General features: G+C 36.8%; 1 protein-coding gene across 6 annotated transcripts in view; it reads right to left on the minus strand.

The window, feature by feature from the left end:
- Positions 1–24,224, minus strand: part of LOC109101141 (potassium voltage-gated channel subfamily KQT member 5-like) — a 110,182-nt gene extending 85,958 nt beyond the window's left edge. The window contains exons 1-3 of one of the 6 annotated variants that reach the window (XM_042768965.1): positions 23,751–24,224; positions 22,615–22,654; positions 22,107–22,526 (exon numbers count right to left, since the gene is read on the minus strand). In XM_042768965.1, coding sequence (XP_042624899.1) covers positions 22,107–22,441 — 335 coding nt within the window. In that variant the 5' untranslated portion in view covers positions 22,442–22,526; positions 22,615–22,654; positions 23,751–24,224. The other 5 variants (XM_042768966.1, XM_042768969.1, XM_042768968.1 and 2 more) reach the window with 5 other exon arrangements.
- Positions 24,225–24,529: the final 305 nt, after the last annotated feature.

Consider the following 24,529-nt stretch of genomic DNA (forward strand, 5'->3'; position numbering starts at 1 on the left):
AACATCACAATGTATTCGCTGAAGTCTTATTATTTAATGCTAATTTGGATGTTCAGATTTAAGGATGTTCAGATATTTTTCTGGAAAACACAACCAAAATATTGATTAAAAAAAACATACATACACACACACACACACATATATAATTATTATTATTATTATTATTATTTATTTATTTTTGTAATGTAGCCAAAGAAAAAAACTATTTTTATCTTTTCTGTCCTTAGGTCCCACACTGAGGGTCCAAAATCATAGACAACAATTATAACAATAATGCTGTCATTTCATGTGTGACTGATATGGTAACAGCAATAAAGGTAAGCAGTAAAAAAAAGTAAGTGAAAAGTGAGTGAGTGACATGACATACAGCCAAGTATGGTGACCCATACTCAGAATTCGTGCTCTGCATTTAACCCATCCAAAGTGCATACACACAGCAGTGAACACACACACACACACCGTGTACACACACCCGGAGCAGTGGGCAGCCATTTAGGCTGCGATGCCCGGGGAGCTGTTGGGGGTTCGGTACCTTGCTCAAGGGCACCTCAGTCGTGGTATTGCCGGCCCGAGACTCGAACCCACAACCTTAGGAGTCCAACTCTCTAACCATTAGGCCATGACTTCCCGGACTTAAAGGCAATAATGCTACACGTACAGTTATAATAAAGCTTGTTATGCACACGCGCATACAGAGAGAGAGAGTTACAGAAATTATCTGCACTCTCAGACAGTCTCTGCCATGAAAATGTCATCTGAAACATTTACAGTGTCACACACTCCATCAAACAGCCATTGCAGATGTCTACAAAGCTTTATGCTTGTTTTTAGAGTTTATTTCAGTATGCATTTTCACATTAAACACACAGACAACCCAAAATGAGCAGACGTCTCATTTTAAAATAGTGCAAGATATGTATTCATATTAGGATGGAAGTTACAAATCACAGAAGAACTGTAACAGATGTCTCCATTATAATGGCTATCTGTTTGCAATACTCAGCAGGGAAAGATCTAACAACTTCTTTCACTGATTTTTCATTGAAACTATATTTTTGTCTTGATATCCAGTAAAAATATCCACACATCCTTTAAAAAAAAGATTGATGCACAACTAGATAATTTTTTTTTTTTTTTTTTTGCAGTGTAAAAGCTTACGAGCTGCTAAAATAATGAATACATGCTTCACACAAGATTATTAATCATCTTTATGAATTCATCGCTACTCAGCACTGCTGTGGGGTCTCTGTTCGGAGACTGCAAGTTCCCTGTAGCTCAGCACTTTATAAGCTTTGCAGTGATTAAGTACAACAATTAACTCAAGCTAGGAAAATACAGTTAGTGGTCTAATTAAATCGAGATCTGCCCCAAGGAGCAAGACGTGGCAACAACATATCAGATTCATAATATGTTTAGCACGACATCCAGTAAAAAATAAGATGCTGTGTAGGCCAGATCAACCCAACAATTGTGCCCATATTTTCAGAAAAGTGACATTAGGTAAAAAAATAAGAAATGCTTATGTATGGAACCAAAGCAGTGCTTGTAACTGATGTTGTGGCAGTTTCGAGCTTTACACAAAGTACACTTATCTTTCAACGACACAAATTCACACAGATGCAGAGCGATTGAATTAAAACATTTTGGCAGATTTTCAAATAAGAGGAGAGAGTAGGTGACTGGTCCAAACACTAGCAAGTGGTGCAGCACTTCAGAAAATATCAGAAAACCACAGCTGAACGAATGCGGCTGGTCACAGAACACATGATCTATGCACAAAAGTGGATATTTTTACCACCATAATGTTCAATATAAATTATGCGCAACAAACATCCTTAGGTAATGTGTCCTAATAATCATCAGCGCCACATGATTTTGCACTACGACAATCTGCTATTTGTAATATTTCACATCACTCAATAAGGAGAACACTAACTGGGACACACATATTTTTCAACTCTCCGCTGACAGTTAATTAGCCACATATAACAGATCAGCATATTTCCACTCAGAAATCATTGTAGAGGGAAAGAGTTTTCATTTTCATATTTCATAGTTTCATATGCACAAAAGTGGATATTTTTACCACCATAATGTTCAATATAAATTATGCGCAACAAACATCCTTAGGTAATGTGTCCTAATAATCATCAGCGCCACATGATTTTGCACTACGACAATCTGCTATTTGTAATATTTCACATCACTCAATAAGGAGAACACTAACTGGGACACACATATTTTTCAACTCTCCGCTGACAGTTAATTAGCCACATATAACAGATCAGCATATTTCCACTCAGAAATCATTGTAGAGGGAAAGAGTTTTCATTTCGAATTGCTTTATTGACTTTACTTTCAAGCTTTGTTGGATTGTCAAGTATACCACGCAAATAAAACTAAACGTGGAAAACTAGAGCCAGATCATATACACGATGCTGAAATGAAAATAATTTGCCCCTTGTTGATTTAGTAATTGTTTTAAATACAATAACATGCTCATATTTTATGTGAAACTCTCTCTTAAGAGCAACTAAGAGCTGTGATGTAGATGTAATGAAGGCTAAGAATACCTCTGTGAGACATATTGGAAAGCAAGTGAGAGGCCAGGAATCAGATGGAAATTTCGCCCTGCTGTACTGGAGAACATTTGATTGGCGTGAATTATACAAACAGACATCTGCAGCCGGCAGATCCTTTTCCTATATAGCGCCCAAACTTTGGAACAATCTACCTAGTGTTGTTCGGGAGGCAGACGTACTCTTGTCAGTTTAAATCTAAATTAAAGACCCATCTCTTTAACCTGGCATACACATAATACACTATCACTTTTCTATAATTCAAATCCATTAAGTTAGTTGTTAGGCTGCATTAATTAGGTCAACTGGAACCGGGGACACTTGCCATAACACCCAATGTACTCGCTACATCGTAAGAAGAATGCCATCTAAGCTAATATTAGTCTGTTTTATTCTTATTCCGAGGTCACCATAGCCACCAAGTCCAGATGGTAGAACAGCACCAAGAGACGACCAAGGGTTTTCTCTCCATTTCTGTCACCAACTGAGTTTTGGTTCCTTGCCACTGTTGCTATTGGCTTGCATAGTTGGGGACGCTTGACTGATCACACAGAGACTTTTGGAAGAGAGCTGAACTGGATGAACAATCACTGAATCATCAATGAATGACTTTAGCTGCATGGAAAATGACTCTTTGTTATTGTCCTCTTGAATTATTGACAAAGTATGTTCCTGTTTGACACTATAAAGCTGCTTTGACACAATCAGTATGTATAAAGCACTATATAAATAAAGGTGACTTGGCTTGACATCTGATAAGACACTCTGATGTAGGGGGAGGGTGGGGTAAGATGTGCCACTTAAGTTGTCCCCTGAATAAATGAGATATAAGTGAAACTATTACAGATGATTCTAATTCAGGATGTTAGCGTTTATCGCAAAGATATAAAAATCTGACTGAAATCTGAAAAATGTACCATAAATTTTCTCTTTTGTGCATTTCTTACTTTAAACTTATTAAACTTTAATTAAACTTTAAAACTCACAAAAGCATTAAGATTCTGAAAACCCACTATGAAGAGACAAAAGTTTGCCGGAGGAGGATAGACACTCACAGATGAGTGTCTACAATGTTAAATGGCTCTACAAATAGTGAGATCATATCATCAGACTGACAAACTATTAATGACACAAGGGTCAAGCATATTAAAAAGCTGTAAATACCCATTTTAAACACTTGTATCTTTAACCCGATCCCATGAAAAAAAAAAACGATTTCATTTGGAAAAAACATGAACGCTCACCCCAACTCAGTCCTAAAATCTAACCGTCATTGGGGCGTAAGAAGACTACTGTTTGAAAACATATGAATGCGATCAAATAAATTAAAATTAATCACCCACCAGTTAACCAAAACATAAAATAGTTACAAACTGCTATGAGAGTGTGTTGGACTAACTGGTTTACACTTTTCACAATCTAACAGTTTCACTTAAAGTGACATGGAGTAACAAAAATAACTGTTTCTATGCTTTTAAGTGGTGTTGGTCTCAAAATAAGACTATCAGCAAATAACAATCTAGCAAGCTTCAGGAAATGGTTTAACATGACCACATACTGTAAAAGATTACACAGTTGTTGCAAAACAACGCAAAATGCTAACTTGTATATTGCTCTTTACAATGAAGTTGTGTGAAAAGCAGACAAGACACCCTTCGAGAAAAAAGATGAACATTACGTTCCAGGTAAGAACACACACAAAAATTACAAAGACATTCTAGAATCTCCCTCAGACACTTCTGCGCCCGTGGCCACACTCAGGATAGATGTGACGGGATCAGTTTCCATAGACACACCCAGTGATGTGTGCTCTAGTCAGCAGGTGTGAGGTGCAGCATATCAGATACAACTACTGTATTACAGGACTTAAAGCCTGTCTGATTATGTTATCAGAAGGTATGATGAAGGATCCAGGATGTTGACTGACGAGTGTTGTTTTCTCTGCATAAAACAGGGGGAGGAGGCAAAGCATAAATTGAGTGTGGTACACACAGAAAAATGTGTTTCTAGTCAAAGTCATTTCATTACATCAAGTAAGCGTGAGGGTGCTTGCATGTATTCATGGAGATAGGGGACTGCTTTATTACTCATCTACAGACTTTAATATCCTGTTTCCAAGACAACCATGACAGTGAAGATGTCCATGGCTTCGTTCAAGGACAAAACCTTAGCATTATAGGAGAGTGGCCATAGGGCACTATGATACTTATCCTTGAAAAATAACACTGTAGTCACCACTGGCCTTGAATTGAAAGCTTGAATGCATAGCAATTACAACACAGCAAGACACAAAACGAAAGTTCTTTAGCAAACCAAAAACGAAATTAAGCAATGTCCGAACACCTCACCACTTCCTCCATGAGTTGAGCAAATAGATGATCCAGGCCCAAAACTCACGTCTTTGGCCAATGCTGTTGTGCTGGGCTTAAACAAATGATTTGAAGACTAGTAGACCAACCCAATCTAACAGAAATGTAACTATTTTAGAAAGTGGTCATTTTCATATGAAAATGTATGAAAGTACCTCTAACCCCACCACTAAATGTTGCTGGGTTCTAAGTAGTTTGTATGGAAATTTACAAATAATATATATGAATTCATTCAAATTAGCCACCAATTCAGAAAAATGTAAAATAATTAAGAATTGCCGTTAGATTGTTTTGGGTAGACTGCAGATATCAACAACTCTTAAAATGAAACTGAGATGCCGATCATCTTCAACCATATTCTTTAGCAAGAACTCTCCGTACATGTAACCAATTGCTTCTTTCTGTTCCTCTGTCCCGCTTAAAGACTAAGGGTGATCAAGCTTTTGTAGTTGCGGCTCCTAAGATGTGGAATGCACTTCCAGTTGTTTTGAGATCCTCCCCCACATTGGACACATTTAAATCTAGATTGAAGACTCATTTATTCTCTTTAGCCCATGGTGTTGCCTGAGTTACATATGGAGGTTTTAGTTGTTTATGGATAATCTCCATTTATTATTTTTATCTTATGTGTTAGATCTTGTTTACAATTGTACAGCACTTTGGTACAACACTTGTTGTTTTTAAATGTGCTTTATCAATAAACTTGAACTTGATATCACACATTAAGCCACAATAACCACACCAAAACTAAGCTGGGGATGAGTTGAGAGAGAGACAGTGTTATTATTGCTAACACTAAACACTAATATGAAAACTAAATGAAACGTTAAAAAAAATTGAAAACAAATACAATAATAGTTCAAAACTGTAATAATCCTAAAGAAGGGATACAAATAATTATGGGACAATGGCATACTTGAAACAAATGACGTGGCCTTTCATTGCTATGGGCCATTATGATTTGTTAATAAGGGTTTTCCATGCATTGAGCTGTGTATTGAATCACAGCAAGAAATATGCCCTAATGTGTCTAGACATTGGCTGTCTTTTGTTCATCTTTTAGAACACGACAACACATTCTGAACAGAGATTATATGAAGCATGTACTGTAGACAGCATAGAACTTTACCATTCAAGCAGGCTGGTGCTAACCCCAGGCCTGTGGCTCTGATTCAGTCTTCTGACTGTTGAAAAGGCATCGTTAATAGTGACAAAACAAATTGCAGAGGGCTGCTTTCAACTGGAAGGTTTTGATCTCATTCTGTAATTGAATTTCAATTACTGAGAGGATCAGAAGACAGCTGCGCTAAAGGCAATGTGGCGCTTTCTGTTTACTTTATACTATTAGCTTTGGCCTTTTCTTAATTATGAAAATAAAAGAAGTGATTTATAATGGAAAGAGAGAATGAAAACATGACATAGTTTTTTACTGGCTGCCAGAGAGAATGGGATGAAAGCATTGCAGCTTTATGGCCTGGCCACCACACACAAAATCCAGCGATTACTTCAAGGCGGGAAAAAAAACTTTCTTACTTCAGTCTCTTTAATGCTGTCAAAGATACATTTGTCATTGTTTGAGTCCTACAAAACAGAGAATGATAAAACATTTTATGAAGACAAAAACGCCACATAAAAGAAGCAACAAATCAGACGTCTACAATATATTATGGTAACCAGCATGTAGAGAGACTGAAACGATATTAAAATGCTGTAAATTTGTTTTGAACGTTTTCTATCCTCAACTGACTACCAAGCAGATCTCATGAGAAAATATTTTATATTTCTTTTAAACAAAGTGCCAATTTTGTATGAATTTGTAAATTTTTCAACTTTACCAAACCATCAGGTGGGCCTAAGCAGATCGTACAAAACATACAAATGAATTTGAGAGAATTCTTACAAAGTAGCCACCAGTTCGCCAAAACACAAAACAGTTGTGTGTGTTGGGCTAACTGGTTCATACTTTGACAATGGCTGTTATAATCAACTAAACAGGATCACTTAAAATAACACACGCAACTCCATAAAAAGGCCTGTTCTTCAAGACGAACATTACATTCCTGGTAAGAACACACACACAGAACATTTTAATTTATTAAATATTATAAATATTTAAGCTCCCAAAAGTCATTCTGAAAAGAATAAAAAAAACTCAAGTTCAACAGCTCAGGGTTCAAAAGTTACATGACTAATTGTGAAAGCTTGTTAGCTGATGGAGTCTAAACAAGGGTGTGCTCATAAGAAGGTTTAACAGGCTTGTATCTCCAATCCAGATGGCAGAGTAATATATGCTGGCTAGAAAACACCACATATGGACCAGAAACACCCACAAACATGAAAAAGGAAAAAGATAGCGGGAACATACCGCGGGGGGCGGGGACTGAGAGGAGGTTTGAGGGATGTGAAAAAAGACAAGAGAGAAAAGCCACTGGGTAGCTGTGATCTCTAATCAGACATTAAGTTGCTGATCAAATTCAAAAGTGAGCACTCAGTTGGTTAAGATTTAAACAGGGTAAAACATCTGGCCTAACAGTTAGGACCCATGTGAGGTGTTAAACTTCTGGATAAATTCATCACGTGACTACATCCTTCGACAATCTGCAGACTGATTCTCAAGGGGCTGATCGTGTATTAAAGTAATCAGACAGTGCGACATACTGTATTACTAACACCCTAATTAAACCATGTGGATCATTTACAAGGTCTTAAAACAAGATACAAGACCCTTTGGAGGGCATATTATATTTTCTCTACACTGCTAACTTCTAACATATTCCCTTGCGATACATCTCATATTGCATTTCATTAAAAAATTAACAAACACACTGCTGATGTGCTTTAAGCTTCGAACTTTCCATGATCCTCTCAATGACACATCTGCTCCGGGAAGAGGGCTGTTCTGGCTACATCACAACTCTACTTGAATAGAAAATGCTAAAACCTTTAATCTCCAAGAAAAGTGTTCAAAATAAAAGCAACAAAATAAAATATTAAGCTAGCCACTTAAATCCAGGTTATTCCCAAGAAATCTACAATGTCCATGAGAATTTTAAGATATTTATGTAAATTGAATCTACAATTTACACACAAATATGAACTGAAATGAGTGCTATTATAAAAAGTCAAATTCAAAATGTAGCACAGATGCCACAAATATGATGTGGGATATAAAGGTGTGGTCACCCTAGACTCTGTATTCACTTCCATTCATATGCATGGGACTGTGGGAGAATGTAAATGAAAGTATGCATATGCAAAGTTTCATCTGTATTATGTTTCTTTTAGGAGGTCTAACTGTAATATCAAATAAACGTAAAACATTTTTGGTGTTAAAAAAAGAGCTGTCATTATTATGACTGAAGAATCCAATAAGAGCAAAATTTAACAATGCTTCATAGGGGATAAAAAGCCTGGACACAATTATGTACAGATCATTCTAAAAAGGCAATCAGTGAGCCACTGATTTTTTTAACAGTCAATTGATAGTATTATGTTCACCAAAGCTGCATTTATATATATATATATATATATATATATATATATATATATATATATATATATATATATATATATATATATATATATATATATATATATTATGTTCACCAAAGCTGAATTTATATATATATATATATATATATATATATATATATATATATATATATATATATATATATATATATAAATGCAGCTTTGGTGAACATAATACTATCAATCAATCTTTTGTAACATTATAAATACATTTACTGTCACCTTTGATCAATTTAGCATATACTGAGACATCTCCTCTATTACCTTTCACTTAGAACAGCTTTTAGTCTCATAGTCAGTATAATACCTTTTTGAGCTTCACTTGAAGGGTCCCATGGGGGAAGGTCTCTGACGTTACTCTGCCACCGGGTCAAAACACAGCTATGTGATTTAACTTTCACTTATACTGATAAAATTTCAACTGCTCACCATTCATCAAAATTTCAGCTTGACATCTTCAGACCATCACTATATAGCAGAATGGCAGAAGCCAGTGGTTTACTCATTTGGTTTATAAATGCCAATGACAACCTGGCTGAAAAACTACAGAGAGAGAGTGTGTATAAGCATAAAGCATGTATATAAGGTGCTTATAGCTGGAGCATCCAGTAATGGTGCAAGTCGCAACCCAATCAATCACGCAAATGTAAATATAAGGGTATAAACATTTTGTGATGATGTGGCAATACTTAAGAACCATCAGACCTGCACGCATACGCTCACAAATATTACAGTAACATATCATAAACAGTGAAGAGTTTGTTTGCACAATTGGAGGAGGCTAATCATACAAACCTGAGAGGTTGAGCTGGACGTGGCAGGTGCCTAATAACACTGGACCAACGTGCCGCTTCAGAAAGTGGCCAGCAACTAAACAGCCAATCTGCTGTTTATTCTAAGGAGACTTACAGACCTGCCCGCAAAACATACCCTCCGTCTATCGGCTCTAAATTTTCAGCTTCACAGCTTATTGAAGAGCCCTACAGAGCTGTAAAAATAATCATTCAAATAAAACTCACATCTTGTGAAGTTAAGTGTCATAACAAGTGCAGCGAACAACGCAAGAATCTTTTGCCTGGAGAACTTCTCTGCCAGAGCAAATACAGCGCTAGCGATTTGCCTTTGATCCCAGCAAATGTTTTGAAAGGCTACAGTCACACTGTTCTGTGTACTGATGCAAAAGGCCTTAACGTGCTTTAGCGGAGTTTTGTTAAGGTAATACTTCTCTTGTGCTAGTAAAGGTTTAGAGGCAACTAAAGGCTACTAAAGTTGTACTGGGGAGAGATAACAGGCTAGGAATTTTTTTAGCAATTTTGTGTAAAGGAATTTGAATTAAGATTGGGTATAATGTACTCAATAAACTTGTCTTGCTTTGCCTAAATGCAATCATGTTAGATAACAGCAAAGCAAAGGTTATCTGAATTTAAAAATAGGGCACAATTAAGTATCCAATAATAATAATAATAAAACATCACGATCTTGGACAATAACCGATATGGTTCCACTATACTATACATCCCCATTTTCAGTTAAATATAAAAAAATGACTGACAGAGAAAGAGAAATCCAATCCAACAAGAAAAAGATGACTGTGAGAACCAAATAAGATGAAAAGTACTCTTTCTTACCCCAGTTAATTTGACATCAGAATTCAGTAAATTTGTTTGATATGAAAGCATTTTTTGAGCACCTGTTCAACATTAAAAAAAAACAACACAAAAAGAACAACAACATCACATTCAATTCCGTGTTTAAGCCATATCTTTGGTTAACAACTTCTTCAATGGATTAAGCTCAACCTAACATTTGGCATGGTGAGATAGCACAGCATCCCACTCAATGCCGTGACGTGCTGTGACGTGTGGCCAAAGATGCCGTTGCTGGAGAGTGTCTTCTGGCTTCCTGTTGGCCTAGATGAGTCAAGTCAAGAAGGATGGCAGCGTGTGCTGTGTCTGCTCAGTGCCAGTTACACATCCTCTTACCTGGCTTTGGCTTTTATATAATCTGAGGTACCAGCTTTAATGGATTTACATTTCCTCTGTCCCTTTAAATGTGCTTCCTTCTTCTTTTCAAAGTGTCTTTCAAACATACAATATAAACAGTATTCTTTCTGAGAACAAGATGAACGTCAGATATCATCATGGAAGGAAAGAAGGAAGAGGAAGGAAGAGCAACTCATTTTCACAGAGAACGTTAGATAAATTTGTGTTTCACAGATCAAATACATCAGTGTTTTTTCTCGAACAACCTAAAATTATAAAGTAAATTACCTGCTGTTCTTCGGCATCCACAGAGAAATCTAATCTCATCAGGATAGAAACATCTGTGATTGTGGTATATCATTTTTCACGATGCTTCTCATTTGTTTTCCAACCTTTTTTCAAATATCCTAACTAAAGTTACATTTATTATTGTGCTATCTGCAGCTTCATTATGGACCTTTTTTAAAACTTTCTGGGTAAAATAACAATTGATGGTCACTGAACTGCTGGCATGTTATCCAATCTAAAAAGAGAATTAAATCATTCAAGAGAGTTTGGCCACAGAATATACATAAGTCTTCTAGACTTTTTTTTTTACATTTACATTTACACTACTATTCTTAACTTCTGAATAGAGTGCAGATTTTTATTAGATTTACATTTTGTCCTGCTTCGATGTAGATTTTACATGAAATATGTCTTTTGTAACGTCTTTAGTACGTTAGACGTTTCACTTTACGCTGCTCTTTATCTATATACTAGGGCTGTCAATTTAATGCAACAAAAATATTATTAAATGGTTTAATTATTTTAATAAAATAAATGTTTATTATAAAATAAATTGTAAATAAAATTTAAAGCACTTCATCATGCACATAAGCTTCCATAGCGCTCACATCTAAACAAAAACACTCGTATCTAAGTATGTAAACTTACAAAAATCCCAATCCTGTCTGACATCTCAGATATTTTGTTAATAATTATAACTCAAACGTCAAGAGAAAACAAATCTCATCCAATTAGTGTTAAAGGCCCCTTCGCTTTGGCTCTGTCCTTTTGTATTTCTTTTAAGTCGGCAGTCCCAAGTTTAAACTATTTTCGAAAAGTTTAAATTGTGTTTTCCTCATGGAAACTCATTGCCTTGCAGCGGGAACTGTAATCAGGCCTGGGGTCATGACTGTGTCCTTAACTGAAGGCTTGCTCTGTGGACTGGGTGGTCTGTCAGTCAGACTGGGAACCACAAATAAAGATTTGAGTGCATGGCGATTTCCTTGCAGAACCTAACGTTGTCCCAACACAAACAGCAGGCGGAATGTGAAGTTCCTGCGGTACAATGAGAGTACCCAGGCCCATAAAGACCCAGAAAACAGATATGGAGCGCCTCAAACTGCAGGGATTATGAGTAAATAAAAGTTACATATATAAATATCCCATAAAAAATAATTAAAGAAATATTCCAATAAACGTATTACAAAAGCTCGGCTTTCCAGTTCCCGTGAAACTGCCAAGAACAATAATTCTATTTCACAATCCACACCAGAGCCAAACAAACATAAATTATTTCAACAAATCCAAATCTCCAAAACGCAATTTTTCTGTCTCCAAAACAATGTGGCTGGGAAAGTGCAAAAGTGCGACTAGAGCCAGGACTAAAAGAATAACTGAAAGAGCATTCAATTGATTGGACTGCACTTCAACTGGCATCAAACAGATGAAAATGAAAATGCCCCCCGACTCTCTGGTGTAGATATTTACAGTAGGACACTGTAATCTTCGGACATTTAACTGCGTTTGCCCCATGGGGCCAGCTAACAACTCTCACACATACAGTATGTGCACATGCGAAGACACCGCTGTCACTACAACAAACAGCTGTCAGGTTTTGTCAACGCTGCCTGTCCACCCACCTGGATTGAAGCATTTTTTGAGAAAGCAACTACTCAAACTTCATTTATCAGCTATCATTAAACTTTCTTTGACAACACAATGGAAAAGGCTCTTCTCTAGACTGAACCTTAGAAGAAAAAATAAAAAGCAATCTAGTTTAAAAGCCTTGCCTTTTGTATGTATTAATTTCAGGTAAAGATGAAGAATCTCTCAAACCTTCCATGTGGGTTGGTAAGCAAACAGAGAGCATTGTGTTTACTTCATGTCATGCTTTTGATGTTTAATATAATGCATTTGGAACAAATGTCTCCTTTTGTTTATCTAAACCATTCTTAATATTTGCTCTATCTAGTATCTATATACTCAATCCACTGCATGAAAATATTATTAAATTAATTTATTTTCATTTTAAAGACGACGTGGGCTTGGGTTGTCAAGATAGACACTCATTTTCTGACAGAACACAGAACTCAAACCAACACAAACATCTTTTACTCTCTGGTGAACCACATGCATAATGGTTAAAGCGAAATTTGCACAAACTGAAAATGTATGTGTGTCTGTACAAGTCCTGTAAGGTTTGTGCTGCTGTCAGTACATTCACTGGGAGCTGTGATGTTGGTTATATCTCTGACCAGACTCCAGAAAAGAGGCTGTAAGGGAGTATCAGACTCTTGCTGAAGAGGTCACATTTTATCGAATAAGGAATTTGGTCGTTCCAACCTTCCACGTTTTCAGAAGACAAATACGAGTTGGTTTTGTTTGGCATGTGGCGTATGAGATTATCAGCTTGAGGAATGCCTGGTGTTCTTCAGAACTGAGAGCTGTTAGCATGTTATTGTGGGAGTTCTAGCATGGACACTTCACTTATAGGGCCAAGAAATTAAACTCAAACTCTCCAAAAAGCTATTTTAGACAATACGCACAACTTGTTAATTTCAGTATCTGCTCCTCTCTATAATTTATCGTTCAAAGGTTTAGAGTCAGTAAAGACATTTATAAAATTAGAAAAGATTTTATTTCAAATAAATGCTGTTCTTTTAAATTTTCTATTCAAAGAAAAAACACATCTTAAGCTGTGCAACTGTTTTCAACAATTATAATAATGTGTTACTTGAACACCAAATCAGCATATTAGAATGATTTCTGATGGATCATGTGAAACTAAATACTAGAGTAACAGCTGATGAAAACCAATGGTTTGGCTAGATAAGACCCTTATTCCTTGGCTGGGAATGTGTAGAGACTTTTGAAGATGCACTGAAACTGCAATTTGGACCTTTGGTAACTGTTGAAGTCCCATATATGGACAAAAATCCTGGGATGTTTTCCTCAAAAAACTTAATTTCTTTTTGACTGAAGAAAGAAAGACATGAACATCCTGGATGACATGGGGGTGAGTAAATTATCAGGAAATTTTCATTTGAAAGTGAACTACTCCTTTAAATACAATAATAATAGACAGCCATGGAAAAAAAGTGGAAAACTAATTCAAATAATACTGTTTCTAAAAACAGTTGTACAGGCATCACTGAGGAAAATAGTGGAAAATGTGACTATATTTGAATTTCTGTCCTTCCAAAAGTATTAAGTACCAATTATTTCACATACTGTATATAACTCCAAGAATGTTCTAAAGCAGAATATGTAGTCATGCTCAGTAACTTGTTCTGACTGATAAAAACTTCTGCACATTGACTCCTGGAAGATGCCTATATAACATTCTGACAGTCTGACTGGATATTAGATTGCCTTTCAATCTTTGATGTCAAATATTGCATAGAGGAAAATTACATTTTTGACTGCAATATGTTTCAGAAGGCAAGCGAGCGATGGGAATGCTAATCCAAAACCTGCAATCTGGGTGAACATTTAAAGGAATACACACCAACCTACCTGTCCATGTAAATCAGATATTTATAATAACCTCTAGGAAACCAGAAATAAAAATATTTACAAAACACTCCAAAACCATACAAATAGGTAAGAACTAACCAATTTGATCAGTTCCCCCAGAACCTTGAGATCAGTTTAATAAGGAAGACCTATAGTTATACATCAAGAAGCTCCTGCAAGCTTATTTATTTACTGAAGAACTCAGGCTAAAAACATGGCTTGCTTTTCATTTCACACAGTAATGAAGTCTCTGGCGTCTATCTTAGACATTAGTTGCCATGGAAAATTGACCACCTACCCTCTCAAGACTGTTTAACAACAGTGAGCTGAATTAGTAACCCAACAATGGTTGAGCTATGAAAAGAGAACTAGATTATGGGTACATAATCTTCCAGCTCTCCAAGGCCGCTTTATTGACATGGTCAAATTGTCAAATAAAGGGGAAATAATTTGTGTAAACAGAGTAGTTAACACAATCTCCTGCCAAATTAGATTATGCAGTCACCAGGGTTCAGAGGGGATTACGCCACACGGTGCCCTCTCTGTCATTGACCACTGAACTAGACCAAGTAAGGAACTTCTAAAGAACAAGTCTCAGAGGGATTGCCAACATCTCTGTGACATTTAGGGTAAAAAGTCCTCTAAGGTTTTAGTTTTGCTCTAATGAACCCTTTGGTTTAACACACCACTGCCCTAAAACCTAATTATTTTATAAATGTTTTTCTGGGCTTTTGACTTTAATTTATGGCGAGTGAGACAGGAAAGTAGTGGACTGATGGGGATAGTATCAGGACATGACAAACTTCCAAAACATATCTGATCCTTCAGAACGACACCATCTAATCCAGTTTCAGATGCCTCATATCTGATAGCAAACAGAATGGATCACCCACAAGAACAAGACGCAGCTTTAACAAGCCATTTCACATGTGTCAGAAGACATATGGAAAAATTTGTCTAGTTAAATGTATTTCATTAGCCACACACACATGTGCAGAGACACCACTATTGCATTCCTTCTAAGGATGTACTGTACATGCAAATTTGCCACATCAAAAGCAGAATCCTTCAACTGCAATTAAAGAGGCTTTGTGCATGATGCTGAAAATTCCTCCCAGCTTGCTACAGCAACAGCAAGAGATTCTGACATTTGATTCAACAGAGTTATGTAAATATAAACTCCAGTCAGCTAATTTGTTGTAAGCAAAATATTATTTTTTGCACTTTATCAGCAGGTAAAACAAATAAAATGCAAATATGGTCCATTAATATTTTACTTATCAATGTGCTAAAGGCAAAATTCAATTACTGGCACAACATGTAGTACACAAATATTGAGATTCCTGTTCATCCAGGAGAAACAGAGACCACAGGTCATCTTTATCATGTTTAAGATGGATGACTGTGTGTTAATGGTCCTGGGTAACTGACCACATAGAGCAGAAAGTGTGTAAACACATATTTTGTTTAAATTTGTCTTTATTCTCCCTAATCCTGTCAAATCAGAGTGAAGACAGACCCCATATATGAATAATTCCCTGCCACATACCATTAGAATGTTTGGGATTGGTGATATTTTTTTAATGTTTTTAGAAGTAGTTTCTTATGTTCACCAAGGTTGCATTTATTTGATTAAAAATAGTTAATTTTGTGATATTTTATTACAATAATAATTAAAAAAAAATGCTATTTGAATATATTTTAAAATGTAATTTATTCCTGTGATGGCAAAGCTGAATTTTCAGCAGGCATTAGTCCAGTCTTTAGAGTCACATGACTCTTCAGAAACCTTTCTAATACTGTATGCTGATTTTGAGATCAAGAAACATTTCTTATAATCAGTTGAAAACGTAATTTTTACTGTCATATTTCCTTAATTTAATGCATCCTTGCCGAATAAAAGTACTAATTACTATATTACTGACACAAAACTTTTGAACGTTATGCATAAAAGTATAATGAGTATTCAGATATACTGCATACTGTTTATGCATTATATCTGAATATGCATAAACAGTAGTCAAAAAACACCTTGTTGAGCTAGATTCCAATTTCTTTTTTTATCCATTTATAAATTAATTAATTAATGAAGTCAGAAAGCTGAGGTGGGGGGCTTTTGTAAGTGCTATAGAAACCAAGAAAGTTGTTCCTTAAATTGTACTTAACATCTGAGTCAGTTATTCTCACAGTTGTTGTTAGTGCATCATAGATCAAAGAACAGGTCAAAGGTCAAAGACAGCATGGTGGATGTAATATGTCTAAGAATGTTGTTCTACTACACATTTGCTTACCTAAAGAATGTACTTCATCAAGTTGAGAAGTAAAGCACATACTGCACACTTAAAGTACATCAATACAAATGCACATAGAGATTATTCATGTGCGTGGGAAGCAAACCGGAGAAATTATTCAGAAAACCCTAAGGAAAATATGCTGACTAACTGTTATAATTCATAAGATGTTGTAATCAGTTCAAACCAGAGAGCTGTCAAACCAGAACACATTGCACACCTGTCTTCATATACCCAAATGCTGTATTATCAGGGGAACACTTTCATGCTGACAGGAAAGATCAAAGACAACGAGTGAGCGATAGAAGACCCCCATGCACTTCCCGGCAAGGTAATTACTCTTTAGCCCAGTTTGCTTGGGCACTGCTGGGCAAGGAAGCCCCTCTGGGTTATACAGTCACACAGACTACTTATATTGCAGGGTTTGCTATTAAGAGAAGACGGCTGCCTCCATTATTCAGCCCCCCTTTCAGTAAGGGCAACTAATATAAGACCACTTTCTGATGTTTTACTACTTGCCACCCGGTTAAAATGATGAAATCAGCAGAATGGAAACACAAAGTCCTTGTGTTAACTGTAGCAAGTGAAGCTTTCAATTGATTCATCATCTGTATCATTAAAAGAAGAAATTACAGTGACAATGCAGTACTGTTGCCTTGAGAAACTATTATTGGCTAATGGTCTCCCTGTTATTAAACTTAATGCCAACATTAATTTTATTGAAAGTTTCAAGCAGCAGTGGCTGTCGTATAGACAGGCCCTATCAGAATATGCAGCCTTTTTCACACTTTCTGTCCTGTTTTCAGAAAAAGTTCATTTAAACTTGGTCAAATGTGTTAAACAGTGCCAAATTTGGAAAAAAAAAAATATTTAATGAACAAACACATAAGGGATGGAAAATTTGTAGAAATGTGTGAATAACCCAAGTTTCAATATGTTGGCACATACTGTAAACTACCGTTCAAAGATTTCTTTTTTTTAGGAAATTAATATTGTAATACAGTAAGAAGCAGAAAACTCCTTTCTTTCAAAGAACAGAAGGTTGTAATGATAGATTAGTTCATCGACAGTGATGACATATAGTAGGACAGAAACATCCAAATGCTAGCTCTTCCTGAAGCCAAGGTCTCAAGGTCTGTCTTGTGTCAGGCGCCCCTGACGTGATCAAACAGTGTCCTTTTCAAAACCCTTTCCCCCTATCATTCATACTCCCACTGGAAAACAGGCATGAAACCCTGTTTAGTGCCTCCCCTTTGCACTTTTTCAAGATCGTGACCTGTTTGAGTTTGTCTAAAACCTTTTTTCCATTAAGCGAGAGCCAACTCTGTTTCCATATACCTTCCAACCATGAGCAAAAGCAGCTTGTGCTTCGATTACGACAATGGTGGGAGTGACTGGATTGGCCTTGGTGGCCAGAGTTTCAATAGTCTTCTCCAGCAAACAGGTGCATCTTAAATGAAAGCACATCAACAGTTTACACAGCTTATGACAGCAACAACATTTAGTACATCAATGGTTTGTTGTCTGTCACAAATCAAGGTTAAAAAAACCTGCATCCAATTAGAAATGTCGCAAAAACAGACAAAGAGTTATACAAACTGTGAAAAGCTTGGTCAATGGCCAATCAAATTACAGGACCTGTTGCATAATGTAAATGATAGTACTCTAAGCAAACTTGATCACACAATCAAATGTGCTGGGAAATTGGTACTTAATGTCAGTACTGATTCAGTAAATTTACACTACTTTGCATTAAAATGCAAATTAAATAAAGACTGACATCTCCTAATTCCCCTTCCGAATCCCAGTGTAAGGAAATAAGATTAAATCCAAACTGACATCTTAAGACGAAGCAGAAAAATCTCTAATGTTAGTTGGCTGACTCTTGTATATCACATTCTGCCTGTCTAACCGGGTCAGTGGCAAACTAGAGCACCTTCTTGAGTGCTCAGAGAACAAGAGGCTCTTTATTGCTCTCTGTGTCACAGATGAGGCAGGAGACCATTACAGGTGGGAACTTTGAAATATTTTGTTACGATTTAAAAGCCACCGGCGCAGCCTGCAGTACAAATCACCCTCGATAACTCAGAATTAAGTCAGTCTGAGCCATCTATGTAGAATATCCAGTTTTCTAAACCATGAAATGGAACACAGTTTGGAAATGTGAATGGGGAACTCAATGAACTTCTACCTCAAACTAGATGAATTCTCAGTCATATAAAGAGGAATTGAATCTGACTATGGCATGACATATACAGATGATTATGGGAAGTGTTCACCTACTTTGCAATTTCCTTTTTCAAACTTACAGAATGCATGTGATTTCTGAGGGGATAAAGGATCCTGAATGTAGCTTTAATGATGTAAGTGTTCATGATGGCAGAATAATGTGTTCTTTGTGATGGTGAAGCTGCATGTAGAGCATTAATGCATATATATACGGAAAGGATACAGGGAGGTTTGTTTAAAGTAAGTAGAAAAATTCCCTCATTACATTATCTGGCTGTTAAATATGATTATCAGAGAGGGTTATGTGTTTAGCATTAGCAAAGGTGATAAAAAGATTTTGTTGATACTGATACAGAGGTGTGGCATGGAGCTTTAACCTTGGTTAAATGCTCTTAGCTGCAGTTCTGTAATCTGCTCGTCACAAAAAGATAAATGATCTTGCTTTGATGTGCTGTAAAAAACATTTGCTGGGAGAGCAGACAACTGTGAGTTATTGATATGGCCACTGAAAATACTTTCCTTTTAAAGAATCTGTGGAACAGAAAGTCATCTTAACAAAAAGCTATAGTGCATTATAGTCTCACATGTGGTATATAGTATAATACTACATTAGATGACAGACATACTGTACATTGGTAGGGGTGCCTTCCTGAAAAACTCACAAAAAGCAGAATTTTATCATTTGATTTTCCAATACACAGAGAACAAGACAAGATTACATAATTTCAGACTAATCAGTATCTAATCAGTTCATAAAAGTAATTGAAACAAACTGAAAATCATTAAGGGGGTCATCAGATGCTACATGGAATTTTCAAGTTGTTTGAACTGAAATGTGTGTTGGCAGAGTGTGTACACAACCACCCTGTAATGATAAAAATCCACCCAGTGTTTTTTTTTTATCTACTAAAATCTTTACCCCTTCCTCAAATCAAGCCAATCTCAGATGCCTGTTTTTGTGATGTCACACCCCTCCACAGGCCCCTCCCACAATAGTTTGATTGACAGTAGCGTTTCAGCACAGACTAGACTGGCTTCTTACCTTAGACCCGCCCTGAGTGAGCTGTCATCAGTCCACCATTGTTTTGATGCCGGACCAGTTGTAGACAAGAATGTCTCCTAAGCAATTGAGGTGTTTTGTTGCTGGATGTAATAATTAACATGGCAGTCATCATTTACTCCTGACATCTGAGCCAGTGAAGATGCAGTGGATTACATTTGTTTCTGAAGGGAATGAGCCCCTGATCTACCTAAATGCATCTATCTTCACGCAAATCATTCTTAGTCGAGCTTTCACCTACAGAAAAAGTGAGTATAAGGTTTTTTTAATGAATCTTTGCAAATCGCCTTTCCTAATGTGCTAATTAGCCAGTTTCACAATGAAAGCAGCTAAAGTAAACAGTCTCTCTGAGAGCGGCTGGGAAGAGAGGGGCGGGGTCAGCAGAGCTCATTAACATTTAAAGGAAAATGCTACAAAACGGCTTGCTCTGAAAAGAGCTGTTTTTGACTGGGTAAAAATATGTTTTTTTACACTACCATTGAGAAATTTTAACCAAACTATGTTACAGACTTTTTATTAAGACCCTAAAGAATCATATCAACTTGTGGAAAATGGGCATCTGATGACCCCTTTAAAAATGCTATATAGGTTGTATTAAACATAATATATAGATACAGAGGTTGTATTAGAAATAATAGTAAAAGCTTCATGCCTAATTAATCTCAATCATTTTAATTCTGTTTTTTTATGTTATATACCTTGTTATTTTAATTAAACTGCATATTACTTTTTTAGGTCTTAAATGTTATAGCAATAAATTATCAAGGAACAGCAAGTGTGATGTTTAATGATCTCTTCTGTCACAAAAGTTATTTCAGAATTCAACTGATATCAACCTCAAGCTCTATACGACATCATAATTGATGCAATTAACCAAGCATGTGTTCATATGGGCATATGTCCATACTATATATCTGACCCTCAAGCATACTGGCACAAGAGACAAAAGTGCAAATAATGTTAATAATGTTCTATTCAGTAGAATTTATCACGAAGGTTAGGAGTACATGACGGAGACAGCAGAAGCAGCATATGGTTTGCTTAAGGGCACAGATTGTGGTTGTGATTGATTGATCATTGATTTCAAACAGTCCACCATGTCTTCTTTCACACAGCATTTTGAAACCAATAGTCTCAACAAGATTTTCTTTATTAACTACTTTCTCATGATGAAATCTCTCACCACATTTAACACAGTATTTCATCCTTTCATCTGCACACGCAATCCGAGTTTGACTTATGCCCTCCAAAATTATATGCAAAATGCATAATTTCCATAATATGTACCAGTGGCTATAGAACAAATGCTTAATAAAAATTTTCTAAAGCTTGTCAAAAAAATAATTACTTATATCAAGCAAGTAGCAACTCATGTAAAAGCCACTCTTGATGTTTTCCCCTTATTGATAGCATATTCAAGCATGAGCACAGTTCAAGTGCACTGATTCTGTGATGTTTCTCACTAGTGTGGTACAATGCATTGTTGCAGATGTAACAACTTAACCTTCATGACCTTAGCTGTCCTCTCAGCACAAATAAAATAACAACATCCTGTCTCGCAGCACAGAGCAGCGCTCCAGTCTCACCATCCGACAGCTCAGCTTCCTCTTTGCACAAACGCTCCTAACAACATATCAACAGACGCAACCAGTCTGAACATAAAAACTATGTCAGAGTGCATGCATTTCTCTTAAAATGGAGTCATATAAAGAGCATCGCTTTCAGGGGGCTTACAGAAAATCTCTGAAAAGCCACAATCATAAATGTCACATGGCAAATATACACCATAATGCAAACCCTGAGATCTTATTGGTGCATTTAAAAGGCAAATGACCAAGTCTATCAAAGGCTGCTAGATATTAAGTCAATGATCAAACATGTTTTACTATTGTAACTATTGTAACTAGTGACTAGAGACATTTTTTAAAACCCTGAATGAATTATTACCATATTTGTTTATATATTGTTATACTAGATATGGCATCAAACATGAGTTTGGAAATGCTGCTTTAACATTTTGATCATTTTGTTCTGTTAAGCAGTAAATTTCATAACTACGAAACTGGCATATGAACTCTATGAAAAATACTGTACAGCAGATTGCAATTTTCTACATTTCCTGTATTTCTTTCATAAAACAATCACAAAGAGAGGTATTCATTCCATGAAAAAAGGGACCTTTAAAATTAAATGAATAAATGTCACTTTTAAGTAACAGGTGAACTCCAGTTGTGAACATACATGATGTAATCAATAAAAAGAGTAATAACATTTTGACTCACACAAAGGCGTGGTAAACGAATGCCCAGGCTCGCGGTCGCTCCAGGACATTGTAGAGGTAATTCTGGAGCTTCCTGTAGCGCGCGTTTCTCCGGCCGCTCTGCGCGCTGTAGGCGAGCGGTTTCCCCAGCAGGCTGAGCCGGGCGCCCTGCTTTCTCCTCTGGTTCTCCGAGCCTCCTGCACCTGTTGTGCCCGGCGCCGTCAGCAGGCTGTCGACTGTCCTGGTCGCGCTGTTCATGGTCCCACGACCGGCTTCTACATCTTTCATGCCATAGTGCTGCGAGGTTTTCATCCAGAGACCAGTACCGCCCTCATCTCCGCTGTGGTTGCGGGGCATCGCATCACCAGCGCAGGCTGGAAACGCGCGTCTGGCACCAGCGGTGCGCACATATAAAGAGGCTGTACACGAGCTTCACCGTTCCCTGTGTAAAAATATCGCGGACTTTATTGATCTTCTCTTTTGTCTTACCCTTTCTTTAAGAATGAATTGGCTACAACAGGATCACCTACTGACAAGTGCAGGCAGGCATCCAACTCATTGGCAGATACGCTGTGAAAGATTTGGTAAAGTTATGAACATTCAGATGACTCGATCTGCTCCCACCGCCGTGAGAGTGGAGTTTTGAAGGAGCACCATCTCAGAGGAGATTTGACGAGGGGAGGGCATCACCCGACAATAAGCACAGCGCGCGCTCTCGATTTCTGTGTGTGTGTGTGCTACTGTAAACCATAGGCTACTGTATTCTAGTTCAGATGTGCTGACCAGATCTAATGTAGGACTTAAACACCTCCAATACAGGGAAATTATGAGTTTTTAGGAGGCACACTTTTAAATAATTGATTGTCATTTTTGACCATTTCATGTATCACTGCAATCTCAGGACAAAATAAATGAAGTATTGAAATCTAAATTTCTTTAACGTGTTAGCCTATATCTGTCCTCTGGTAGCTGCTGACTCTTTGCTAAGTTTGCAAAGTCATGGTTGCTCGAGTTTTATAGCGGACACTTGGATAGTTTAATAGTATTTCTCACTATGTGAACATGACTGAAATTAAGCTTGGGGGTCAAGCTTGTTGACACAAGGGGCACTGGAACCGCCCCTGATGCGACTTGTGTTCTCGAGCGTAGGCTACTTATAGCCTAGTGCACTATTGTAATCTAAAATTTCTTCTTATTAAAATCAGGGTGTGAACTACAAAGTTTTTGGGGTCTGGGAGTCAACTGAGATTAATTGATTAAGAAGGTCAAACAAATCATTCGCTGCATCGCGTTTATTTTATTCCCCCAAACCCGTTCATTGATGTTCCTTGTTCTTGCCTGCAAAAGTCAGTCATTTTAGAATTCATAGGCTACATAAGAATATTTAATCGCGATTATGATAAATAAGATTTACAAGTGCTTTGGCAACGCCATCCGCTTCCTCTGTGGATAGCCTATCCATTTATGTCGAGCTGAGAGAGAACTTATGTTTCTTAAGACACAGCTGACAATCTCCACCAAAAATATAGCGAAACAAAGTTATTTAAGCCTGGGGAAACTGTCATCACTTATACAAGCATTTAACTATAACACCGATGTGCCTACATCATCTTGAATCGACTTACAAAAGTGTTTGAATTACAACTAATAATAGTTCTCTACTCACTGTGGTGGCAGAACAGATTCTCCTCAAAACACTCTTTATAGAAACACCAAACACAAAAACTTAAGCGCATAACTGAGTCTTTTTGGGTTCCTAGTCAACTGAAACCGCTTCAGTAATCCGGTAATCACGGAGCCCGCAGATCTAGCCGAGCCTCTGTCAGACAAATCACGTGATCCGATTTTTTTTTTTTTTGGACGTGCAAACGCCGGTAAGCGGTATACAGTTTAAATGGCAGGTAAACGGTACGTTGATGTGTAATGTGAACGTTATTCTATTAACTGCAGTCTACCTTAACAATGTTTCTTCTTGACTGTTACATTTCTTTTTCAGTTCCCATGATATGATTTCTTTTTCACTACTGTCATTATGCATGATTAATTCAATTTCTTTGACATTAAAAATAACAATTATTTGTCATGCCAATAAAGCACATTAAATACACTGCACATATCAAGGCAAATAAGTTAGTCAAATATATTGTCATTGTCATGAAACTGAATAATATACGAGAGAAACGCAAAAGCATTACATGAAGAGGTTGACGATAAAACTGCACTGTGTGTGTGTGTGTTTCTCTCTCTCTCTGTGTGTATAAGAAAGTGGCATGTCAAACGCAGCTGTTCAGCGCTTCCCTGATTGTCTCTAATTCAGGGAACCTTATATTGCAATGTCACCATCTAATACTGTCACAATGTGCTTTCATGTGAGCAAATCTCTTACTATGTTCACAATTTCTAAAATAATCATATTAATAAATCAGCAAATGTAGTTGCAGCATT

The sequence above is a fragment of the Cyprinus carpio genome, chromosome A13 (assembly GCF_018340385.1).
Source record: "Cyprinus carpio isolate SPL01 chromosome A13, ASM1834038v1, whole genome shotgun sequence".
Classification (NCBI taxonomy): Eukaryota; Metazoa; Chordata; class Actinopteri; order Cypriniformes; family Cyprinidae; genus Cyprinus; species Cyprinus carpio.